Here is a 26,227-nt window from a genome sequence, read left to right as displayed (position 1 = left end):
CCACTTGGCAAGGTATAAAATACCCAAATCATTTGCCCCTCACAGGGGTCACGTGTATTGCACGTGGCACCTGTGACAGGTGTCTTCATCTGACTGGCTGGATTTTCAAATTGTATTTTGGGGGGAAAAACTTAGGGTTTCCCCTTTCTATAAATAGGAAGGTTTGACTTCATTTTTGCTTTCACACCTTTGCGAATCTTGGAGAATCTCTGGACTTTTGACTCTCAAAGACTTTAAAAACCCGGACTTTTGCCAAGCATCCGAAACTCGGCCTTTCCTACCGACTGCTTCAGCCAACCAGGCGTCTCAAGTACCTTCTTTAAAGGTAACCGCATGCTCTTTTCTTTTATTTTTTCTTGTGGTTTTCGTTTATTTAAATGGTTTCCCAAACGTACACGGCACGGCCTAGGTTAGCGATCAGCCGGTCACCGGGGACGGCTGAATCTAGAACTAGGAGTGCCGAATGCTCGTTCGAGAACTTTCCTTTAAGTGCATCTCCAAATCCGACAGTGTCTGTGCATCTGCAGGACACAATGGCTCGAATAAAGCAAACAACAAGGAGATATAGGCCGGATGGTTCCTTTTACCATTCGAACAGTGAGACTCCAACTTCAGGCGGCTCCATTAGGGTGCCAGTTAGCAAAGTTTCTGAGCACCCCCCAAACCCCTCTTCTGACCTTCCCCCAACTCCAACTTATTACTCTCCCTCTTCCTCAAGAGGCACCCCCAGTGATTCTATACTGCGGGAACCCGACAGTCAGTACCAGGCCGAGCCTTCAGAACAGGCGCCTGAGGAGAGTCTAGGGGAGGACCCTGCTGGCCCTAGCCGGCAGTCCCTTAGCTCTGGGGAAGGTTCTGATGACGATTCGGCCTCGTCATCCTCTAATAGCGCCTCTGTTGAGTCAGAGGAGGTCCGAGCAAAAATAGATACTGCAAGGGAGTCCTTGTCAGTAGAAAAGGGGGAAGGCTGGGCGGAGCCGAGTGCTTCCAGGCGCTTGGAGTGCACCCCCAATTTTCACCATGTCCCGCAGAGCAAGCGGGCCTCCATGACATCCGGCCTTGCCAATTACAGGCGCAAGGTCGTAATGGGACATGGCTTCTCCTTATCCGTCCCCAACAAGGAGGATACAATAACCTGGCCCTCCCTGGCCAGTTATAAGGACAAAGCCTTCGGCTGCTATGAGGCGGTCCTTCAGGCTGGCTTATGCTTCCCTCTCCATCCGGCCATGGAGAGGATACTGGATGCATACCAACTGGGTATCTGGCAACTTGTCCCGAATTCATAGATAAATATCATCGGGTACGTTGCCGCATGTGAAATGCTGGAGGTGGATCCCAGCTTTGAGGCATTCGCCCACATGCACTATCTCAGCCGAGCGCCTGCCAAGGGCGGCGAAGGCTGGTACACCTTGACCACCTGCAAGGGGTACATGATGGTAGTCAGCAAAGAAAACAAATGGAAGGACTGGAGAACTAAGTTCTACATTGTCCATTCCCCTGAAAGCCGACTGAACCAAAAATACAATCGGTGGAACAAGGATCCGCCCCTTCTGGCTGGCAAGAGTGTCTTGCTCCCTCTCCCTAGGCGGGCCCAGGAGGAAATTTTTGACCGGGGTCTGTTTGCGGTGTCCGTTCGGACAAACGAGCATGGGGTGAAAATAGTCGTCCCCTAGAGCTACATTCCCCTTTACAAATGGCTAGAAGATGGGGTGTTCTTGGCCGCTTGTGGTCTAAGTTCTGAGATGCCGAGAGGTTGTCGGCCGTCTGTCTTTAAGTAAACTTAAAATTGTTTTCAGTGTATGCTTAATAAGCCTATCTCCCTCTTTTAAGTGCAGACAAAGCAACGGAAAAGCTCTCGGCAACAAAAAAAGCCGTCTGTCATCTCTGCAGCAAAGTACCGCACCAACGTCCTTAACAGGGCGAATGACGAGCAGAAAGCAGCCGGAACTCCCAAGGTAGCTGTTTATGATACTTGGAATATTTTTCAACAAAGGTTAAATTTTGTCCGCCTGCTTTTCTGACGCCTTTCTTTTCGTCCAAACAGAGTGGTTCTGTCAGGCCTTCTCCCCCCAAACAATCCTAACCGAAAATTCAAAAAATTGGGGCGGGTGATGTGAGTGCATCCGGCAAACACCGAAAACACATTGCTCAAAAGTCCAAGAGAGGGAACGACTCTACTCTCGAAGCTGGCAGGGAGGTCAGCAAACCGGATGCTATTCAGGCATCAAAGGGTGGCTTTAAGCAACCCAGCACTTTTGTCGGCTCAGCAGGAGAGAAGAGACGTCAGGGGAAGGAGAAGGAGGAAGAGGCCCAGCCGGACGGTATGGGCCGCATTTTTATTAAACTTCAATGCTTAATGTTGCTTCCTTGAACTTGACTAACTTATAATTTTGCAGCCCCCCCCCCCCCCCGCACAAAGGTCGATCGTCGTCTAGATGGCCAAGGAGATGCTACGGTCGCTTGATCCTGAGGACAGGGCGTCCGTAAGAGGAGTCGGCACCCTTAACTTGGATGCCATCTTGGGGAACCTCTGCGAGGTAAAAGAGTTAGCTAAATTTTCCATAAAATTTAACACATATCCGACTGGTTTTGACCATTCGGTCTTTTCTTATTTCCAGGCCATGTTGCGCGTCTAAGGGCTCAAACGGCCAATCCAGGAAAAATCAAAAGAGGTAACAGCCGCTAAAGCTCGAGCCGAGTCCGCCTTAGACCGAGCTCAATTTGAAATTGCTCAGAATGAGCTTCTGACCCTTGATATGATGTATTCCCAGGCGGACGCCAACCTGCAGGTGAAGAAGGACCTAGATTCGGCCTGCTCCAAAGTCAATGAACTTAAGGCCGAAGTTAAAGGCCTTAAGGAAAAACTTGAGCCTCTTCAAGAGGCCAAGAATGAGGCCGAGAGGGCCAAGGAGCGGGTGAGCTGCCTGGAGGGGCACCTGGCGAACCAGGAGCAGCAGCTGAAGGCCAAGTTCGAGTCCCGGGCTGAGGAGGAGAAACAGGCCCTTGTCCAACAAATGATGGAAAACTACGAATCCATCATGCGGGCGACATGGGAGGCGGTACAGCCGGGTGTTGATTTTGGCATCTGGAAATCCATGTTTGATCAGGAAAACGAGGATTACAATGCTGAACTCCTTCGCCGGGCTGAAGAGGAGGATGCGAATGGTGAAGAGGCCAACTCCTCTTCAGGATCCTCCGGGGATGAAGACGGGGAAGAGGATGGTGATGACAATGAAGAGCAGCCGGCAACTGATGATGCGACTGCCAATGCTGGCAATCCCTCTGCCCCTTAAAGCTTTTTAGTAGTTATGTTTGCGGCCGAATGGCCATTAATTTCATCTTCCGGCCTGCGTCCCGAGTATCCATGTATCTTTACCGACCGAGGGGTCGGGTGATTTGACAATTCCTCTGGCTTTGCCAGCTAACAATCTTACCCAATCGTCTGATGGCGATTGAGCCTTTTTAATTTAAAATCATTCGGCCATTGGCTGAAGTTATTCATATTGCTGTTCTTTAAATTTTTTCATTGCATGTTTTTTGGCTAAGTATTATAACCTGTTTAGCATGCGAATGTTCTTGCCCCTGGACTGATGTCGAGTGGTTTCGGTTGAGTGGATTGATTGGCTTAGAAATTATTGATACTTAGAAGAGTATACATGGTTTCTAAGTCAATCAATCACTATGGTGATTGCCCCAAACCACGCGACAGACGGCCATCAGGAGCGAATGAATAATTATTTTCATTCAGCCATTGGCTCAAGCGAAATACAGTATTTTTGACTTAGCAAATTTTTCTAAAAAGATATCCCTCGCCTGTTTTGTTCCAAGAACTAAAAGCAGGTGCATTCAGCCTTAGGCCTTGACGAGATAAGGTGCTAAGTTTTAACTTAGTCTTGATTTTTCTTTAGAATAATCCGCCTGTCTTGCCCCAAGAGCAAAGAACAGGCGCATTCGACCCACAAGTCTCTTTTTTAATCTACTAAGTGTTTTAGCTCGTTTTCTCGTAAGTAATAGTCCGCCTATTCTGCGGTCAGACAGAATCAGGCGCATCTGGCCAAAGGCCTCATTAGGTGACTTATAGATCAGTAAAAGTTTTCCGCCTATCTTGCATTAAAGCAAAAACAGGCGCATCCGGCCTAATGCCTCAATAGTTTCTACTTGTGAAATAGTGACCCCTTTTCCGACTGTGCTAGAACAGTTAGAAAATTCTTGGCCTCTTGGATTTCACTTTCGATTAAACCAAACGACTGCGAATGCTGCCTTAACATTCAGTAGGGCTGCTTGATGTATTTGTAGATCAATGTGCCACCCAAATGGGAGATGCTTCTCCTCGACGAATTTGCCCAAATGGGCGTCGCCGGTTATCTGACTCATTTTGGAGCAGACGGTCATACTCATATTAGAGCAGACTGTGACCATTCGGCCTCTATGCGTTTAACATAATGTAGTAATAATTTCGTAGGAACGAGTGCTCTAGAGTAGTCGGTTCCTTCATAAAGGTTGGGGCGTCTGTTATTGGGACAGACTTTACCCAAATACATTGGTCGTCTGTACTTTGTATAGGCGATATTAAAAATAAAAAGAAAAGTTGAAAAATGAAGGCATATTCTCATTAGCAAAGTTTGAAGTGACAAAAGTTGTGGTATTTACATTTGTACTTAGAAATGGTACTTTTTCAAGTTATCCACATTCCAAGTTCTAGGCAGCTACATGCCGTCTGGTTCTTCCAGGCGATAAGTGCTGTCTCTTACTTCCTCATATATTCGGTAGGGACCTTCCCAATTTGGGGTCAACTTTCCCTGCTCATTCGCCCTACCGATTGCCTCCTTTTTCCGTAGCACAAAGTCCCTCACTTTGAGAGGACGCTTGTGTACTCTTTTGTTGTAAGCCCGTGTCATTCTCATACAGTAAATCTCATGACGCAAGGTGTCATTGCCCCTTCGCTCTGGAAGTGAGTCCAATGCTAGCCGCATGGCCTCCCAATTAGCTTCTTCGTCACATAACATGACTCGAAGAGTCGGCTCATAGTGTTCAATGGGCAGGACAGCTTCTGCACCATACACCATGAGGAATGGGGTTTCTCCAGACGCCCCTTTAGCAGTCGTTCTGATGGACCAGAGGAGGTGTCGTAGTTCATCCGCCCAAAGGCCACCAGCCCGTTCAATTTTCTTTTTAATCTCGTCTGAGATTAGCTTATTGAAGGCTTCAACCTGGCCGTTTGCTTGAGGGCGGACGACTAATACAAAGAGGCTTGAGACCCCTTGCTCTCTCAGCCAAGTCTTGAGTTGAGGCGTCTCAAATTGAGGACCATTGTCAAAAACCATAGACATGGGCACCCCAAAACGAGTGATAATATTCCTCCAGATGAAGGAAATGACATCTTTTGTCTTAATGTTTTTTACCGCCTCCGTCTCTACCCACTTGGTAAAGTAATCCACAGCTACTAATATGTAGCGCTTGCCGCCTGGTGCCGCGGTGTAAGACCCAAGTATGTCCATGCCCCATTTGGCAAAGGGAATTGGGATGTGGATGGTCGTCAGGTCCGTGGCCGGACGATGGATGAGCTTGCCAAACTTTTGACACTTGTCACATTTTTTTACCATTTCCATAGCATCCGACTCCAGAGTTGGCCGGAAATAGAGCCGCCTGGCCTTGGCAGCTAAAGACCTGCCGCCTATGTGGGAGGCGCAGAAACCCGCATGCAAATCTTCGAGGACCTCTCTACCCTTTTCTGGGGTAACACACTTCAATAGGGGTTTCAAGAAACCAGCTTTGAAGAGTTCCCCTTGTCTCATCTCGAAGTTTGCCGCTTTCTTTTTTAGAACAGCCGCCTCCTGGGGTGAATCAGGTAGCGTGTCGTCTGCAAGATAAGCCCGGATGTTGTCCATCCAGGTAGAGCTTCAGTCGAGAATTCCAATGGGGTCTTCATTAGATATACTTATTTTTTCCATGAGCTCCCAGAAGACCAACCGAGGCGTTTCACAAGAGGCGGATGATGCTCCATCGTACTTATCTCCCTCAGGAGATTGACAGATAATCCCTGCACCACAGCCGTTCATAGTGGAGCTCCCATCCACATACACTTTCCAAACTTGGTCTGTATTGTCCAGTACAGTCGGCCTTGTCATTTCGACAATAAAGTCGGCGAATGCTTGCCCCTTTATTGCCTTCCTTGGTTCGAAAGTGATTTCTAATCCTTGCATTTCAATAGCCCATTTAAGCATTCGTCCAGAAGACTCCAAGGTTGTGAGTGGCCGTTTGATCGGTTGGTCAGTATAGACTTCTACCGCATGCGCCAAGAAGTAGGGTTTTAGCTTCTTGATGGCCATGTAAAGGGCAAGGCCGAATTTCTCAACCATGGGATACCGAAGCTTCGCGTTTCTCAGAACATAGCTAATGAAATACACCGAGAGATGAATGCCGTCTCTTTCAGCTAAGAGAACGGCACTGAGGGCGTGATCAGAGACGGCTAATTACATGAAGAGCTTCTCTTTGGGCAAAGGGCTGACAAGCCTTGGCAAAGAGTGCAAATGAGTTTTCAGCTTTTGAAAGGTCGCCTCTACATCATCCCCCCATTCAAAGTTGGTCTTCTTTTTGATTGCCTGGAAGAAGTAGAGACACTTGTTGCCTGACCGACTGAGGAATCTCCCCAAGGCCGCCAGACAACCTGTTAGCTTTTGCACTTCCTTCACAGTACAGGGCGACTGCACGTCGATTACCGCCTTAATTTTCTCAGGGTTGGCCTCTATTCCCCTTTGGTCAATCAAAAATCCGAGAAACTTCCCAAACTCAACGCCAAAGACACACTTTTTTGGGTTTAGCATGACCTTGTGCCGCCTGAGTGTGGAGAATGTTTCTCGGAGATCAGCAAGATGATCTGCCTGTTGTTTGGATTTGACTATCATGTCATCAATGTATGCCTCTACATTCCTTCTGATTTGATTAATGAAGACCGTATTAATCATTCGTTGGAAAGTAGCAGGCGCATTCTTCAAACCAAATGGCATCACCGTATAACAGAACAACCCCTGATCAGTGACGAATGCCGTCTTTTCTTGATCTTTTTTCCACAGGGGGATTTGATGGAAACCTGAATAGGAGTCCATAAAGCTCATCAAGGCATGTCCAGCTGTTGAGTCGACCAGACTGTCGATCTTGGGAAATGGATAACTATCCTTTGGACATGCCTTGTTGAGGTCTGTGTAGTCAACACACATCCGCCAAGTTCCATTCGGCTTTTTTTACTAACACAACGTTAGCTACCCATTCATGGAAATTGCACGGCCGAATGAACTTGGCATCCAGCAGCTTTTTTACTTCGGCAGCTGCCGCCTGACTTCTTTCCTCGCCATGGTTTCTTTTCTTTTGCCGGATGGGCTTCTTTTTAGGATCCACGGCGAGTTTGTGGACAGCAAGATCCAGGCTGATGTCTGGCATCTCCTCCACTTCAAAGGCAAAGATGTCTTTGAATTCTCTGAGGAGTTAATGAAGGCTTTTACCCAGCTTTGCAAGTGCAACCGTCCCCACCTTAACCGTCCGCTCTGGACGGCTGTCGTCCAGAGGGATATCGATGTGCTCACCAGCAGGCGGGGGACGGAGATCATCCGACCGTTCCCCGGTCAGTGATTGCTATTGTTTTTCTTTTTTGACCACCACCACCGGATCAGTCTTTCTTTTCTTTTCGGTTGGTGGGGCCGACTGTTCGTCCTCGACATCGTCGAGGTCGATCGTTTTCTTGCCCCGACCGGATGCTACGGCCACAGGCTTGACGTTCGAGAGGTAACACTCTCGAGTCGTCTTTTGGTCCCCATTAAGGAACCGATTGTTCCATCATCCTTCTCATACTTGAGTAGCATGAGTGCAGGGATGATGACAGCCTTACACTCGTTAAGAGTGGGACGGCCAAAGATGAGGTTGTAAGCTGTGAGCTCTTCAACCACGAGGAAACGGATGGTCATGTGCCGACCGTCTCCCCTGCTTCCTAGGCGGACAGGTAAGTCAATGCGTCCGAGTGGGTGCACAAGTCCTCCCCCAAACCCAACAAGGGTGTGGGAGACCTCCATCATGCTATCCAGTTTTTACTTGAGATTGGATAAGCATTTGAGGCTGATGAGGTCAGAGGAGCTTCCTGTGTCAATTAGAATTCGGCCAACCAGCTGGTTGGTGACCTTGCATTCAATGACAACAGGATCATCATGCGGCCGACGGACTTTGCCTCTGTCCTGTTCGGTAATGACAACTTTAGGGAAGGCAGATGTGCCTGCCGCATCTCCTTCCTCAACATAGTTGACCATCTTCCTTAGATGGTCCTTGGTTCCCCGAATGGTCGGGCCACCACCGGCAAAGCCGCCTGCTATGGTGTATACCGATTCTTCATCAGTTTCGGCACTCACAGTAGGCTGGGGAGTCTTTTTCTTGGACTGCCCTTGATTTGCCTTTGAAGTCACTTTGGACTTCACATAGGACTTCAGCTGTCCTTTGTCGGCCAGACGGTCGAGCTCCCGCCTGAGACTAAAGCAGTCGTTCGTGTCATGGCCAACATCCTCATGGAAATGGCAATGCTTGTTCTTGTTCCGATTTTCAGCGGAACCTTTCATAGGAGTCGGCTTCTCAAGATTCAGCCGATCCTTGATTTCCAACAGGATGGAGCAGCAGTCCTTGTGGAACTCGTACCTTGGGACATACGGTTTCCACTCTTTTCTCTTCTTCTGGGCCAGTTGATCAGAGTTATCAATGGCCCATACTTGCTTTTTCTTTTTGCTCTCTTCTGGCTTAGGATCCGGCTGAGCAGGCCGACTCTCTTTCTGCTGGTCGGACTTCTTATGGTCCGACTGCTTATTAGAGGAGCAGAGTTCGGCTTCCGCCTCTCACAAGGCTCCTTGCAGAGTAAAGATTTGTTTGCGGACGAGTTCATACTTAAAAGTAGACCCATCCTTCAGACCCTTAAAGAAATCTGTGAAAGCGACCTCATCAGACAGCCCATGAATCTGGATTCGGACCAGATTGAACCGCCTGACATAGGAACGCAAACCTTCTCTATCTCCCTTCTGAACATTGCCCAAATCAAGACTCGTCTTTTTGGCAGGGATATTCATAAAGAAGTTTGAAGCAAACAAGAACGCAAGCGTCTTGAAGCTATTTATGCAACCAGCCGGCAGATTGCCAAACAACTGCTGGGCTATGCCCATCAGGGGGCTGGAAAGCAACGACACCATGCGGCATCATCCAACTCCTGTAGATACATGAGGTGGGTGTATGCTAGCAGGTGGTCTTCTGGGTTGGAGGTCCCGTCATAGGCTCCAACCAGAACATTTTTAACTTTAGCCGGTTGTACGGCTTCAGTTAGTTCCTTGGAGAAAGCAGAGGGTTGATCCCCAAGGTGTTGCAGCCTAAGCTGCCAGTCCATCGGCTGATAGTCGTATGTCGCCTGTCCTCCAAAGAGGGCAGGCTGCATGTAAGGTAAGATCGGCACCTGGTACAATGGTTGTGCCATGTAATGGGCCGATTGAATCATATGAGGACCAGACTGAACCCGTGGGCTGCTAACGGGAGTCTCATGTACAGACTGGGAACACTTAACAGAGGCATTCCGAAAGCTATCATGAAAAGTCGCCGATGAAGCCGACTCTGATAGCTGGGTCTTCTTCTGCTCAATGTATTGCCGAGCATCAGAGAATGTTTTCTTGCTACCATCCGGCTGTATGTGCCGGATGGCTTTTCTTGTGCTCGCTTCCGGGAAACGGAGCCGAGTAAGGTTAAATTGGGGTCGGGCCTTCTCCGTAGGGGCAGGATGAGGAGTCAGCTGACGGTCCCTGACCGACTTCTGTTTGCCAACCTGGGCTGGCTTCTTGGCCGACTGCTCCTTTCTAGGAGTAGGCGACTTCTTTGAGGCGAGTTGTTTGATTTCACCCCTGAGGCTGCTCAGGAGTCTCATTAGCTCATCTCGAGTGACGGAAGTTGATCCTGCCGCCTGGGAAGGATCAACCGGCCGCCCCGAGGGCTTCTTTGGCTGACCAGCAGTTTTACTTGGCCCTGCTTGGTCATGATGATGCTCCCGCCTCTCCTTATTGCGGATGCGTTTAGAGATGAGGGATCCATTTGGATCCACATAGGTTTCGACGTCAACGTCGTCACCTGAGTCATGGTCTGTCTGGACCAGTATGTCTTCTGGAGAGCGATTGGCCTCTGGATTTGGTACAGGTTCTTGTGAAGCCATTTCAGAGGTACTCTCCCCATAGACGGCGCCAAATGTTTCGGGGGTTTTTGTCCCCCGGGAGAGTTACAACACTGAAACTGGATTCAACAATGGACGCCTGTACCTGCAAAGCAAACGAACTGCCGAATGGTCGTTTGTCTGCCTCCGAAGATTAAGTTAGTAAACGTTCGGTAATAAAAGTGTGCGGAAGTAAAGTTATCTGCTTGGATTCCAAGCTCAGGTAAAGTGTTGTCTGTTCTTTGAAAATGACAACTCTGCAGTAAGTGACGTATTGTCTCGTAGTGCGTGAATATTCTCTCTCTTTTTCTGTGTATGTATTTCTGTGTCCTGTCATAAATGTAAGAATGTCCCTATTTATAGGGTCCTTTTGGAAAGTGTGCCCTCCCTAGGATCTGGTGACCTAGGGAATAGGGCACGCCGTTTTTTAAGGGCCCCTTGGGATTTGGGCCTTGAAAGCCGCCATTCCCAGGGGGCAATATCAACGTGACACGTGTCACCATCTGGAAGGTCCAAGTAGGTGCCCCTTCCAGTGACAGGTGTCATGCTCTGATTGGGCCACTTGGCAGGGTATAAAATACCCAAATCAACAACGATAAAACAGGTAACAATGCATAAAACGCACGTAAACTAGTAACTAATTTAGGTCGTTAATCCAATTAACATGCCTAATTAAAACTAGTCAAAGTTGTTCAATTGATTATGTAATTTAGCGCAATTAATAATTGAAGCTCCCACTAAATTCCGCATCCATCTTAATTAATCCAATTAATTAAGCCGGTAAATCCAATTATTTGCGAAAATTAAATTTTGCAAATGCCACTCAAAAACCAAGGCCTAGCCTCTAACATTTATTAAAATAATTAAAACCAAATTAATTAATAAAAATAATTAAAATAGCAAAATTAAGCAAAAATTACGTAGTCCAAAATGTCTAAGTGCCTAGAACCAAGACTTGGAGTTCTCACTACTCGCACAACCGAATGATGCTCAATGACCGTGGGAGTGGTCCGATGTCGTTAAGCGTTACACCGCCCACATCAGCGAACTTTCACGCACCAAGTCGTGGCCCTTGATGGCCATGTTCGCGAACTCATTGCACCACATTGCTTCGCAAGCAATGTCTACGCATACTACCCCTATTAAGTACCAAGCAACGCACACCACACTAGCTCGAAGTATGACCCAGCCCACAGCTATCCACGGCCAGCAACGAGGCTGCACGCATTATGTGCACGTACAGCAGCTAGCTGCTGCCGCACCATGCTATGGCCTTGGCTGCCATGGAGCTGCACAAGCAGAAGACACGCCTCACACAGTCGCACCAATGCTTGGGCCAGCCCACTTGGTAGCAACATATCTCTAGCCAAGTGAGGCACTTGCCTCGGCTTGCGTGCCTTAGCTTTGGGTTTCCAACCCGATTTTTGCATGACTTGCAATTAATTCTAAATTTATTTTAGAACTAATTTAATGAGCAAAAATGAAAATTAAACAAGTCCAACTTTAATTAAAAATTCATAAAGGTGCATACAACCAAAATTATTTCCAAGAACCATTCTTTAATAAAATTGGTTTAACTTGGTGCAATAAAATAATAAGGGCAATAACTCACTATTAATTTAATTAATTTAAATTAATCATGAGATTTTGACAAAATAAAAGGGATTTGGAAATATGAAAACAAAGTTCAATATAAAAATTCCAACTTTAATTTTACATATGTGAATCCTTGAAAAATTATATCTTCCAATATGAAGATAAATGAAACTTCTATCACAAGATTCAAACTTTATGATTCCAATCAACTTAATACATGATTAAATCAAAAGTTCAACCAAAAATCGTGGAATTTAGTAACTCAAAGTTTCAGTCACTTAAAACAATTAAAGATTGAATCTTTAGTACTTGGAAGCAACAAAGAACAAACTTTTTCACACTTAATGCAATTAATTTGCAATTATGTGAAAAATAAAACCAAAATTTCAAGCACCAATTACTACCAAGTAACCATGCTTAAAGAGGTTTTAAATTGCATATAAATTAAGGAATGAACCAAATACATAACCAACATAAATATGCAATAATATTTCAAGGTTAGAAAGACTTAAAATTTTCGTCAAAACGAAAAATCCCTCAAAAAGTGCACTTCTGGTCGTTTTTTTTTTTGCTAAAAACACAATCCTATCAGGGTAAAGCCATTTCCATAACGCCTTTTCCACCCAAAATTCACTATTTTTGGGCGAAAATCTAGGTTCGGTACTGAAATAAGCTCTGATACGGGTTTAAAAATAGTAAAATCGAGCTACTAATCTAATTAGCAACTTAGAACAAGAAAAATTAAGCCATAAAAACACCTTGAAAAGTATGATTATAAAATTAAATGAGCAAGTCTCCGATACCGATGTTGGATTTCGGTGAGTCCGACCCACCGCGGCGGAAAGAAACCCGACCCAAAACCAAACTCATAATAATTATAACCATAAAGCATAATTAACATAAACATAAAACTAAGTAAGAGATTATTACCTTTGTAGCGTGCTTCACTCACTTAATTGAGCTCTTACTTCGAAAGCTCTTAGCCCTACTCACACGAGGACCTTCAACGAAGTCCACCCACAACGCGAGCACCGAAATTGGTCTATTGCTTTGGAGTTAGCAAAGCCCGACCTAAACACGAGTAATTAATTGTGTTCAAAGGTTTTCACAATAGTGATGCCTTTTTCAACACTTACTCAAGTGAATAATCACAAGGCATGCCTTGGGTATTTATAAGGAAAGCTTCCTTGTGAATTCCACTCATCTTTCAATGTGGGACTTTTTCACAAAAAGATCCCACAAAGATTGGTGAATTCAATCCTTAGTTAAATAAACCAAGAAATAACTAAGTAACAAGTGTCACATGGTTAGGTGAGGACCACTTCCTCACTTGCTCTCCAAGGTAACTCACATGCATTGTGAGCTAACCATGTGTCACCCAACCTTGGGCCCCAAATTGGGTTCGGTTAGGCCACTACTTTTTGGCCCGTGTTCATGACCCTTCACCCGGGTCCACGGCCCATGCCACATGGCACTGCCAATGTGGCGCGCTGCCACGTGGCACGCTCCTATTTGGCGCTTCCCTAACCTTTCGCGTGGCTAGGGTTTTAACTGTTACTCGAAGCATTTTCCCGTCTCGCCAATTCTCAAATTTTGGCTTGACTTTCGACGCTTGGATTGGACGCTCTAAGCTCGAATTTCCGACGTCTAAATATTAATTACTCAGGTGACTCATTAATTCATTCCGAATTGATTCGTCACATTGGTTCGTTAGTTGCTTGGGTGTAACCCGAAGGGTTCAGTCAAGATTATACTATAATATTAATTATACATTAAAAGAACTGATCGGAAGCGGCCTCTACCCAGGCATTCTGATCACATGACCTCACTAAATAATTAGTTTTCTAATAACTCCGAACCCTCCATCGGAATAATATACTTGTTTGAAGGACACCATTCCTTTCACGCATTACTTTTGAGTTCCTTTCCTCTCTTGAAGTGCATGAAGAAGAAGAAGACGGTATAACCTCCCGCACTCTCACTTTCCAAATGTTCAATAATGATCATTCGGTTCTGTCTCTGAAATGGCAGCCTAAACACGTGGACCAATGAGAGGATGCCACGTGTCGAGCTCAGGATGGCACATGTGGCTTAACATCATCTTGACACTTGGCGCCCTCAAATATGTCTCTGAAATGGCGGCCTTCAAGGGCCCAAATCCCTAGAAGCGTCGTTATTTGGCGCAGCCCACTGAAATTTAGGTCAAGCGACCTAGGTAGGGGCACGTTATCCCAGGACCCTATAAATAGGGAGATATTTCCCGCACTTGGGGGACACACATATTCAATCATTTATTACACCTACATTCTCTCACATCAGAGAAATACCTGAGCTAGGAATCCAGGCACATCTCCACCTAAATTTCCGTACTCTTTTATTCCCTTTCAAGTTACTAACATGATCGTCGGAGGCGGAGCTCCAACCACTCGGAGTCTCCGTTGTTTTGCAGGTACAACTCAACCGGATCAGACTTCGTGACGTAACTCTCCCGAGGGACAAAAACACCCAAAACATTTGGCGCCGTCTGTGGGGAGAGTACCTCGAAGATGGTTCAAGAGTCTGTACCACCCCCTAACCGTCTGGGCGATGACCCAGAAGTCTTTACAGACCAGGAGGGTGAGGACCCTCAGGTCGAAACCTTTACAGCCGATGATGGCTCGCTCAGAATCAAGAGCATCCGGCCCAGAGATATTCTGGAGCGGGGTGCCTCCCAGGCGGGTACAAGTCGACCCCCTGGGCAGCCAAAGGGGAAACCCATACTGCCGCTGGATCAGCACCTGTCACCCGAGACGAACTCATGAGGTTCATGACAAGTTTCAAGGGTGAAATTAAAGAACTGATCACCTAGAGCCGGGCTGGCCCAAGTAAAGGTCAGTCGGCCAAGAAGACTCCTCTGGAAAAGGGGAAGTCAGTCAGAGAGCGGCAGCCCACTCCTCATCCAGAGGAGAAGGCAGTCGGGACCATTGATTGGTCGAAAATTCTTCTCCCAAAGAAGAATACCAACAACACCCGCCGGACTCAGCAGCCGGTGAGAAGTAAAAAATCAACTCTTGAAGCCCGGGAGATTATCAACCGGAAGAGAAATCAGCAGTTGTCTGAATCGGCTTCTACGTCGAATTTTCCAGACAGCTTTAACAATACTTCTGCGGGGAATGCACCTTCCTTGCATGAGAGTCAGACAAGCGGTAATATTGTCCACTCTGGCCCTCAGATGTTTGGGGCTACACCATATGTACCTTCTCAGGTCTATGGACAGTATCCACCTTACTATATGCAGCCGGCTCTCTTCGGAGGCCAGGCGGCATATCACAATGTCCAGCCACTGGACTGGCAGCTTCGTCTGCTCCGCCTGGGTGAACAACCTTCTGCGTTCACCCGGGAGATAACTGAGGCGGCCTAGCCGGCCAAGGTTAAGAATGTATTGGTTGGTACCTATGATGGTACCACCAATCCGGAAGACCACCTCATGGCTTACACCAACCTTATGTATCTGCAGGGGTTGGATGATTCCACTTGGTGTCATTGCTTCCCGGCTACGTTGAAGGGCATTGCCCAACAATGGTTTGGCAATCTGCCAACCGGGTCCATCGATAGTTTTAGGAAACTTGCTTTCCTATTTGTTTCCAACTTCTCAATGAACATCCCTGCTAAGAAAACAAGCTTGGACTTGAGCACCATTAAGCAGGGGGAGAGAGAAGGGTTGCGCTCCTATGTCAGGCGGTTCAATCTGATTAGAATTCAGATTCAAGGACTGTCTGATGAGGTAGCTTTTACAGACTTTTTCAAAGGTCTGAGAGACGGGTCGACTTTTAAGTTCGACCTAGTCAGAAAAGGGGCTTTCACCTTACAGGCGGCTCTGAGGGAGGCAGAAAGCTACATTCAAGCTACTGACCTCTGCTCGCCTAGTAACCAGTCGGACTCTAAGAAGTCCGACAAACAGAAATACAGCCGGCCTGCCCTGCCGGCCAAAAAGAAAGAAGAAAGCAGAAAGAGAAAAGAAATCTGGGCGGTTAGTGATTCTGACCAGCCGTCCCAGAAGAAGAAGAAAGAATTTAAACCGTGTGTCCCCAAGTACGAGTTTAACAAGGACTGCAACTCCATCCTCATGGAAATTAAGGACCGGCTGTCCCTAGAGAAGCCGAATCCAATGAAAAGTTCCATTCAATCAAGGAACAAAAATAAATTCTGTCAGTACCATGAGGAAGTTGGCCATGACACCAACGACTACTTCAGCCTTCAACGGGCGTTGGACCGTCTGGCTGACAAGGGAATACTGAAGTCCTACATTTCAAAGTCCCCAGCCAGGACAAAGAAGAAGAATAAGGGTCAGTCCTCTAAGACTACCCCCCAGCCTGCTAGTAGTTCGGATACCGACAAGGAGCTAGTCTACACAATAGCAGGCGGGTTCTCATGTGGTGGCCCTACCATCCGGGGCACCAAGAGCCATCTTCGAAAGATGGACAAAGATGATGATGGCAGGCGTCGGCAAGCTCCTCCTTCCCAGATGTTCTGTTCACTGAGAAGGACAGGGGCAGTGTTCGCCATCCGCATGATGATCCGTTCGTCATTGAATGTAAGGTTGCCAACCAGCTGGTTTGACGGATCCTTATTGATACCGGCAGCTCATCAGACATCATCAGCCTCCGGTACCTGCAGTACTGAAATATAATGACAGCAGCTTGCATCCGGTTACCCACCCCTTAGTCGGCTTTGGGGGTGGAATGGTTTACCCAGTCGGAAAGGTTGATCTACCAATCCGACTGGGTGAGAAAGGAAAGGGGCGACACCTGGTCGTCAAGTTTTTGGTAGTTGAGGAGCTGACCGCCTACAACATTATTTTGGGTCGGCCAACCCTCAACGAATCCAAGGCTATAATCATCCCTTCCCTCATGCTCATCAAGTATGATAGGGATGACGGCTCTGTTGGTTCCTTGAATGGGGATCAGAAGACGGCCCGGGAGTGCTATCTCTCAGCCGTTAAAGATACCGTGGCCCTAGACGACCAGGAACCAATAGACCTTGACAATGTCAAGGATGCCGATCCAGTACCAGCCCCACCAGCAGCCGGGAAGAAAAGAAAGGCTCCTATGCTGGTGGAGGTGAAGAAAGAGAAAAAGTAGCAATTACTGACTGGTGAACGGTCAGATGAGCTCCGTCCCCAACCGGCTGGTGGACATATTGATATACCTCTAGACGACAGTCGTCCGGAGCGTACCGTGAAGGTTGGGATGACAGCTTTTGCTAAGTTGGGTGCAGACTTGCACCTTCTGCTGAAAGAATTCAAAGGCATTTTTGCCTTTGAAGTGGAAGAGATGTCAGGCGTCAGCCCGGATCTTGCTGTCCACAAACTCGTCGTGGACCCTAAAAAGAAGCCTATCCGGCAGAAGAAAAGAAATCGCGACGAGGAAAGAAGTCAGGCGGCAGCTGCCGAACTTAAAAAGCTGTTGGATGCTGGGTTCATTCTGCCATGTAATTTCCCCGACTGGGTGGCGAATGTTGTGCTTGTAAAGAAGTCGAATGGTACCTGGCATATGTGTGTTGATTACACAGATCTCAACAAGGCATGTCCCAAAGATAGTTATCCGCTTCCTAAGATCGACAATCTGGTCCATTTGACAGCCGGGCATGCCTTGATGAGCTTTATGGATGCCTACTCCGGCTTCCATCAAATACCCCTATGGAAGAAAGATCAAGAAAAGACGGCCTTCGTCACTGATCAGGGGCTATTCTGTTACACTGTGATACCGTTTGTCTTGAAAAATGCATTGGCTACATTCCAACGGATGATTAATACGGTCTTTATTAATCAAATTGGGAGGAATGTAGAGGCGTACATTGAAGACATGATAGTTAAATCCAAGCAGCAGGCGGATCACCTTGTTGATCTCCGAGAAACCTTCACCACACTCAGGCGGCATAAGGTTATGTTAAATCCTAAGAAATGCGTCTTTGGTGTTGAGTCTGGGAAGTTTCTCGAATTTCTGATTGATTAAAGGGGGATAGAGGCTAACCCTGAGAAGATACAGGCGGTGATTGACATGAAGTCACCCCGCACTGTCAAGGAAGCAAAGAGACTAACCGGCTGCCTGGCGGCATTGGGGAGATTTCTCAGCCGGTCAGGTGACAAATGCCTCTACTTCTTCCAAGCAATCAGGAAGAAGACCAGATTTGAATGGGGGGATGATGCTGAGACGGCCTTTCAACGGCTGAAAGAACACTTGCACTCTTTGCCAAGGCTTGTTAGTCCACTGCCTAGAGAAGTGTTATACATGTACCTAGCCGTCTCAGATCATGCCCTCAATGTCGTTCTCCTTGCTGAACGAGACGGTGTTCAGCTTCCGGTCTATTTCATTAGCCATGTTCTAAAAAATGCTGAGCTCCGGTACCCCATGGTAGAAAATTTGGCCTTGCCCTGTATATGGCTATCAAGAAATTAAAACCGTATTTTCTGGCTCATCCGGTGGTAATATACACCGACCGGCCCCTCAAACGGCCAATGTCTACTTTGGAGTCTTCCGACAGAATGTTGAAATGGGCTATTGAAATGCAAAGTCTTGAAATCACTTATGAACCTAGAAAGGCAGTGAAAGGTCAGGCGTTTTCCGACTTCATTGTTGAAATGACACGATCGATGCAACCGGATAACATTGACCAGGTTTGGAAAGTGTATGTAGACGGAAGCTCAACGAAGAACGGTTGTAGTGCAGGAATTATATATGAGTCTCCTGAGGGGGACAAATTTGAATATGCACTGCGGTTTAAGTTTCAAGCCTCAAATAACGAGGCGGAATATGAAGCCCTGCTAGCCGGAATCCGCATGTGTAAGGCAACAGAGGCAACTAAAGTTGACGCCTATTCTGATTCACAGTTGGTCGTCAGCCAGTATGAGGGAAAATATGAGGCAACTCATCCGGCTATGATCAAATATCTTCAGGCAGTCAAAGAAGAGGCTGGGGCACTTGAGGAATTCCGTCTGAATCAAATGCCTAGGTCAGATAACAACCAGGCGGATGCATTGTCCAAATTGGCTTCCGCATGTTGTGATACTCCTCGGTCGGTTTTGGGAAGTTCTTGAAAAGAGAAGCATATACGAAGAGCCCATTGGAGTTTTGGACCGAAGCTCTACCTGGATGGATGGCATCCGGGCATATTTAGCAGACGACAAACTTCCTGATTCACCGCAGGAGGCAGCCGTCATGAAAAAGCGAGCAGCAAACTTTGAGTTGAGAAGCGGAGAGCTCTTCAAGGCGAGTGTCCTCAAACCTCTATTGAAGTGCGTTACCCCAGAAAAGGGGAAAGAAGTTCTCGAAGAATTGCATGCTGGGTACTACGCCTCTCATATAGGCGGCAGGTCCCTAGCCGTCAGAGCTAGGCGGCATTACTTATGGCCTACTCTTGAAGCAGACGCTAAAGAGTTAGTCAAAAGATGTGACAAATGCCAAAGGTTTGGCCCTCTTATTCACCGCCCGGCTACTGATCTGTCGGCAATCCACAGCCCAGTCCCGTTCGCTAAATGGGGCATGGATATTTTGGGTCCTTATACACCTGCTCCAGGCGGAAAGCGCTACATTTTGGTGGCTGTGGATTATTTCACCAAATGGGTAGAAGCTGAGCCGGTTAAGAACATCAAGACAAAGGATGTCATCTCTTTCATCTGGAAGAATATCATCACCCGGTTTGGGGTACCTATGTCTATGGTGTTTGATAATGGTCCTCAGTTTGAGACCCCCTAGCTCAAGACTTGGTTGGGAGATCAGGGTATCTCACATTGTTTTGCATCAGTCGGCCGACCCCAAGCAAACGGCCAAGTTGAAGCCTTCAACAAACTCATCTCATACGGCATAAAAAAGAAAATCGAGAGAGCCAGTGGTTTATGGGCAGAAGAGTTAATTAATGTCCTATGGGCCATCCGGACTACTGCTAAAGGGGCAACCGGAGAAACCCCATTTCTTATGGTATACGGTGCTGAAGCTGTCTTGCCCATTGAGCACTACGAGCCGACTCTCAAATTTATGCTCTATGATGAAGAGGCAAATTGGGAGGCCATGCGGCTGGCATTGGACTCCCTCCCAGAACGCAGGGGCAACGCTGCCCTGCGCCATGAGATATACCGTCTGAGAATGACCAGAGCTTATAACAAGAAAGTGCACAAGCGCCCTCTGAAAGTGGATGACTTTGTGTTACAAAAAATGGAGGCAATCGGTAGGGCCAATGAGGCTGGGAAGCTAACCCCTAACTGGGAAGGCCCCTATCGGATTTATGAAGAAGTCAGGAACGGCACCTACCGTCTGGAAACCCCAGACGGTCGTCACCTGCCTAGAACTTGGAATGTAGATAATCTGAAAAAGTAATACTTCTGAGAATGTATATTTTTTGTAAACAGTAAGTCAATTAATGAAAATTCAGGCTTTGTTTGCAGATTTATTTTGCCATTATTATTGTCCGTCCGCCTGGGCAATGCTCAGACGGACCCTGAGTTTAACTAACTAAGTTTGATACTTAGTTTAGTTGAACATTATAATTGCTAGTCCGCATGGGTAAAACTCAGACGGGCTCTCTGTTTGAATCACTAAGTTTGATACTTGGTGTAATTTAATAATTGTTAGTCCGCCTGAGTAAAGCTCAGACGGACTCTTTGTTTAAATTAATAACGTTTGATACTTGGTGTAAATTATCAATTGCTTATTCTTTTGGGTAATACTCAAAAGGATTATTCGTTCAACCAACTAAGTTCACGTAAGAAAAAAACTTGGCACAAAAACTCCTAGTGGCTACACAACCGGTCTCAAACAAGACCAAAGGCCAATCTGGCCGGATGGTTGCTTATTTTACAAAACCGCCTGTCCCAACATGGACAAAGGCGTGCGGCGACACCCCTCCGGGTGCAATCGTTGCAGAGAACAGACTATTCGTCGGTTCTATGTACCGACGCAGATGGTGAAAATTGAAAGACCAAATTCGTCAGCTCATAGCCGTCTGACCAGAATAATCTAAAGAACGATTAAGTTACCAAAAACCGGATGCCCTGAGGCATCAGTCGGTCATCGGCTGAAGTTCTTACTTAGGTTATTTATTCCAAAGTTGCACACACTCCCCCTATTGGAGAAAAAGATTGTGTAATGGCTACGCGTCAACCCCAGATGGAATACAACCGCCTGGGCAAGAAGCTCAAAGCACCCGTTTTAATGGCCGGCTGTGCACTTGGTTTGGGGCAATCACCATTGTGATTGATTGGCCTAAAAACACTCCATACTTCTCCTAGTATCAAGTGTTTTCAAGCCAATCAATCAATTTGAAATAAAACCAACCACACAGCCGCCCAGGGGCAAGAACACCCGGATTGCAAACTGCCGCGTGCTTTTTTAAGTTAGGCAAAACATTAAAGAATTGCAAACATACGCAAAATTCAAATGGAAAAACTCATACAAACATGTATAAAACAACCGACTGAATCGGAATACTTCATTAATATAAAAAATGGCTCAAAGGCCATAAGTTGTGTTAAACCGGAGTTATATCCGGTGAGGAAACAAAAATAAATTGTTAACCCAACCCCATGGTTGGTAAAAATACAACATAACACGGCATACAAGCCGGTAAAGAAACAAAATGGCATACTGCCGCAGAAAGTAGGGAGGCCTGCCTAAGGCTGAGGTGGCTGCTGCTCCGGCTGAGTTTGACTGGCTTGGCCCTCGTTATGCTCATCCGCCGGCTTGGAGCATCACCCAGTAGCTGGGCATCATACACCTCAGTGGCGTAATCATACCTCAGCTTATAGACCTCAAAGTCTATTTCTGGGTAAAGGAGGCTCCAGGTGATTTTCAGTCGGGCCAGGTTGTCGCGCTCATTCTCCTCTGTCAGTCGTTTTTGCTCTTGGGCAAGCTCGTCTGTTCGGAGTTGGGCGTTTTCCTTATCAGCATCTTCTAATGCCTTGAGATCTGATTTGGCATCCTTCATTTTCTTATCAAGGTCATCAGCCCGGCTGTTAGCTTCGTCGTTTGCAGCCGTCAAACTCCGGATCAGCTCCTCCTGTTTCAACTCTACTGCTTTAATCTTTAAATTACACATATAATCAGTATATTCAGTAGAGTTGAGGTTTTCAAGGGTCCTCCGTTTGGCGTCATTTACCTCTTCCTGTTTCCACCTAAAGGAGCCCCGGAGGCCGTCCACTCTCAGCGTCACCTGAGACAAGAGCAACCAGTTTATGATTTACTTAGCAGAATTAAAGATAAAAGATATCAAGGTTGCGGGATCTATTACCTCAGCCAGTTGACCCATTATCCGGTCGAAATCCACGACCTGCAAATCAGGTATGGAGTTCTTCTCAGACGGGTGAGGGTCCTCACCATCCGTTTTGCAAAACCCGCAAGATCCGGCTCGTCAGAAGTCAGATCTGCATCAAAAGTAATACTCTGTGAGAAAGAAGCAGCGTAGTCGGCATTCATCCATTGCCGGCTGCTGACCGACCCCTTAGAAGGATCAACCTTGGTCTTGATTCTCATAAAATCAAGTGGCCAAGGTATTTCAATTCGCCCCTTACCTTGGGTTTTCGGATGGGTCTCCGGCTTCTGCCTCTCCCCAGGCGTTGCTGCACCGGCTGCAACATTAGGTGGCTCGCCACCCTTCGATGCCGTAGAGGCATCCGGCGCTTTCTGCTACGAGCGTTCCGAGCTTTCGCTCAGAATTTTCATTGCAGCAGGCGATTTGCCCCCAGTCGTTGGACGATCGGAATGGGCAGAAGATTGTTTATGGGGAGGAGGGTCTCTTCTTGCGGCTTTCGCAGCCGGAGTTTTCTCCAGATCGTCTCCTTTCCTCTTGAGCAGCTTGGAGAAAGATCGTGGAATCTTCTTGACGGAATCCTGAGAAATAAGCAAAGGGTAAGTATACCCAACCGTTAAAATAAAAAAAAAAAAAGGGCAAACACATTAAGTCAGGCGGTCTTACCCCGCCTTTTTTGGAGTCTTTGGCTTCAACGGCTGCCTTTTTGGCAAGCGCAGCCTCTTTGCGCAGCAGCGCCGCAGACTTGGCCGGAGTCTTCGCCGAGTCGACCATTCTCAAGGCGTCGTCTGCAAGAGCAAGAACTTATGGTTAGAAGAAATTATGGCAAGTTTGCAATAAAATTAAATAATAATCATTCCGGATGAGAAGTATTCTACCCCTGGGAAACATTGTACTCAGCCCGCAGGCGGACAAGAAGCACTCGTCCTTGAAAAAGTCCGGATGGGAAATCCAGTTCTTGGGAACTATGATGTGGGTCCCATCCCCCATGGGCTCAGTTGTTGTTTCAAAAAATCCCAGCTCCATTATTTTCTCCTAGGCCTTAGTAGATAGCACCGGGAGAGGGCATTTACGTCCAAGAAGAGCCGGCTCAGTCTTGTACCAGCGCAGTGTCCGGTTGTGTCTTAAGGTGGAGGAAGAAACCAAATAAAACTTGTCCTTCCACCCGGACCATTTGGACACTTTGTCCAAAGTCATCAGGTATTGGGGCAAGGTAGTCAGAGTATACCATGCCCCATGGCCACCTGGGGCTTTGCTCAAGTAGTGCATATGAGCGAAGGCGGAAAAGCTGGGGTTTATATTTTGAAACTCGCAAGCGGCGATGTAACTAAGAATATTCACCCACGAGTTGGGGGTGAGCTGCCAAACCCCTACATCGTACCCCTTAAGAATTTTCCTAATTTCAGGGTGGAGGGGGAACCGGAGGCCGGCTTCGATAACCACCTTGTAGCAGATGAAGTAGTCGTCTGCATGGTCAATATCATCGCCCCAGGCCATTACGACGTCAGCCGGAGGAACGATTATCTCCCAGCCCCTTCCAAAGGGGTGTTTTTCTTTGAAGGCCCTGAATCCGCTCTTGAGGAGGGCGATGTTGCCCGGCAGCATCCGGGTCCTTTTGGGGTTGGGGTTGTCAGCGACCTTAGGCGGCTGCTGATAGTCAGCCGCAAAATTGCCTTGGTCAGAGCCAGAAGATTCTTCCCTTGACCCTTCGCCAACCTCAGCGTTGCCGGTTCCATTAGAGGAGGCGGTACCCTCGCCGCCTACCTCTCGTACCCCGGAGCTCCCGGAAGTAGAGGGAGCCTCTTCGTCAGATCCGCTCTCCTCCCAATCCCTCTGTTCCCCGTCTGGGAAAACCTCATCGGCTGGCATTCTCATAGTGCGCCGGCTCTTAGTCCGTCTGGCCGTTTGTTTCGTTCTGGCCATTGTGTCCTACACAGACACAGAGAGGGAGGAATTTGGAGATGAGCATATTGGTTCCGACAGTCCGGAAAAGGCACCCCCTGTTCTAGACTCAGCCGTTCCGGGGGATCGGCTGAGTGTCCTAGGCAGTGCCGAGTGAGTGGGTCGAGAACTCATTTATATTCTCTAAAAAGATAGGTATACAGGCGGAGAAAAAATGGTATACAAATTGAAAGGGAGAAAAGCTAAAATGGTACAGGCGGTTACCTCGCTTTTACTCTGGAAAATCTGAAAACCGCTACAGCCGGTAAACCGGGTGTTGAACTGCTGGCACACGGAAGCTTGAACTTGTTGTGATGCAGACGGAAGCTGAGAATCTCTCTCTAGAATCACTCTTTTTCTCTCTCTAAAGAGTCAAATGTGAATGTAAGGTGAGAAAAGGGGGGGTAACTTTCTATTTATAGAAAGTGAAAGCGGGGGGAAATTTTTGATTTGAAATTCAAAATTTTAACCCGTTACTGTTCACCTATGAAAGGTGGACACGTATCACAGGCCCCACGTGATATGCACGTGCAACCTGTGAGGGGAAAATGTTTAGGGTATTTATACCCTAAACACGTGGACCAATGAGAGGACGCCACGTGTCGAGCTCAGGATGGCCCATGTGGCTCAACATCCTCTTGACACTTGGCGCCCTCAGATATGTCTCTGAAATGGCGGCCTTCAAGGGCCTAAATCCCTAGAAGCGCCGTTATTCGGCGCAGCCCACTGAAATTTAGGTCAAGCGACCTAGGTAGGGGCACGCTATCCAAGGACCCTATAAATAGGGAGATATTTCCCCCACTTGGGGGACACACATATTCAATAATTTATTACACCTACATTCTCTCACATTAGAGAAATACCTGAGCTTGGAATCCAGGCAGATCCCCACCTAAATTTCCGTACTCTTTATTCCCTTTCAAGTTACTAACTTGATCGTCGGAGGCGGAGCTCCAACCACCCGGAGTCTCCGTTGTTTTGCAGGTACAACTCAGCCGGATCAGACTTCGTGACATAACTCTCCCGAGGGACAAAAACACCCAAAACAGGTTCCACTATCTTTCCTCAACAAAATCTTCAAGTTCCCCGTACCATTGGACGAAAATGACTACATCTATCCGGCCTTTGAAGATTTGCAACGAGATCATGGTTACAAAGAGGGTAGGTGGTGGAGGCATATATCAGTAAAGGGAACATATGGGCCTCAATATTCAAAAGCGAATTCAATCATTCATCCCGCTTTGAGGTTTTTCAATAGATTGCTCACCTATGCTTTCTTCTCCAAGGAAACCCTTGGCGCCATCTCTAGAGAAGAGTTTTGTTGGATTTGGTTGGCGGATCCAACCATTTGGGGATGTCAAGGTCATCGACTTTGGGGTACACTAGCTTGATCGTTTTATACACATCTGTGATGGTATTTTTCCTCTCTGGGAGCATTCAATTGGGAGGATTGATCACCATCATCGCTCTTTTTCTCAACAAGTACGAGAGAATTCTTGTGTCCCTTGAGACTATCTGAGACCGCCGTGAGAAGTCTCCAGACCATCTCCTTAACATTTATGCACTAGTAGAAAAAATCAAAAAGGCACCCCTTAATTGCCACCAGTTCAGTCTAAACCGGTGGTAAAAATGGGCTAAAAAATTGGCGGCTTAATGAATCAGGAAATATGGCACCAGATCAATTCAAACCGGTGGAAAAAAAATAAAGCCCACCGGTTTGAACCGGTACCAATCCTTAAAAAAAAAAACCGGCCTTTTTTTTATTCCATGTATAAAATCACTCAAACCCTATCCCTATTTCATTCACTTTCTCGCCGCTCTCTCATTCTCTCTCTCATCCCTTTCTCTTTCATCTGATCTTTCATTCTCATCTCCTCTTTCTCTCGTTCTCTTTCACTCATTCTCTTTCAATCCCTTTCTCATTCTCTTTCGTTCTTTCATCTCCTCTTTCTCTCGAAATTTTTCTGGGTTTGTTCGAAATTAATTTTTCTAGGTTTTTTTCGAAATTTTTTATGGGTTTATACGAAGTTTTTATGGGTTTCTTCAAAGTTTTTGAGTTTAATTGATTTTTTTGGGTGTCTTCAAAAAATTTTATGGGTTTCTTCGAAATTTTTTTGGTTTAATCCACCACGAACACATGCATGAGCAAGGTGAGGGTATAATTTCTTGATTTTAATTCGATTTTTTTTAATTTTCTGG

General features: G+C 46.8%; 1 protein-coding gene across 1 annotated transcript; it reads left to right on the top strand.

Moving 5' to 3' along the window:
* The first annotated feature begins 533 nt into the window (after window positions 1–533).
* On the top strand, window positions 534–3,293 carry LOC110721742 (translation initiation factor IF-2-like). The gene is made up of 3 exons (XM_021900931.1): window positions 534–950; window positions 1,836–1,955; window positions 2,772–3,293. Exons 1-3 carry the CDS (start codon window positions 534–536, stop codon window positions 3,291–3,293), a joined length of 1,059 nt encoding a protein of 352 aa, XP_021756623.1.
* The last annotated feature ends 22,934 nt before the right edge of the window (window positions 3,294–26,227 follow it).

Source organism: Chenopodium quinoa, unplaced genomic scaffold, assembly GCF_001683475.1.
Source record: "Chenopodium quinoa cultivar QQ74 unplaced genomic scaffold, ASM168347v1, whole genome shotgun sequence".
Taxonomy (NCBI): domain Eukaryota; kingdom Viridiplantae; phylum Streptophyta; class Magnoliopsida; order Caryophyllales; family Amaranthaceae; genus Chenopodium; species Chenopodium quinoa.
Note: the sequence above shows the minus strand (reverse complement) of the source record. Positions and strands in the feature narration are given on the sequence as shown.

What these genes read in the sequence shown, in the direction of transcription:
- LOC110721742 (XM_021900931.1), top strand. Translation starts at nt 534, where the DNA reads ATGGCTCGAATAAAGCAAACAACAAGGAGATATAGGCCGGATGGTTCC. An exon ending in CTGCAAGGGAGTCCTTGTCA is followed by an intron (nt 951 to 1,835) that starts GTAGAAAAGGGG and finishes TTTTAAGTGCAG; the next exon opens with ACAAAGCAACGGAAAAGCTC. An exon ending in AAGCAGCCGGAACTCCCAAG is followed by an intron (nt 1,956 to 2,771) that starts GTAGCTGTTTAT and finishes ATGTATTCCCAG; the next exon opens with GCGGACGCCAACCTGCAGGT.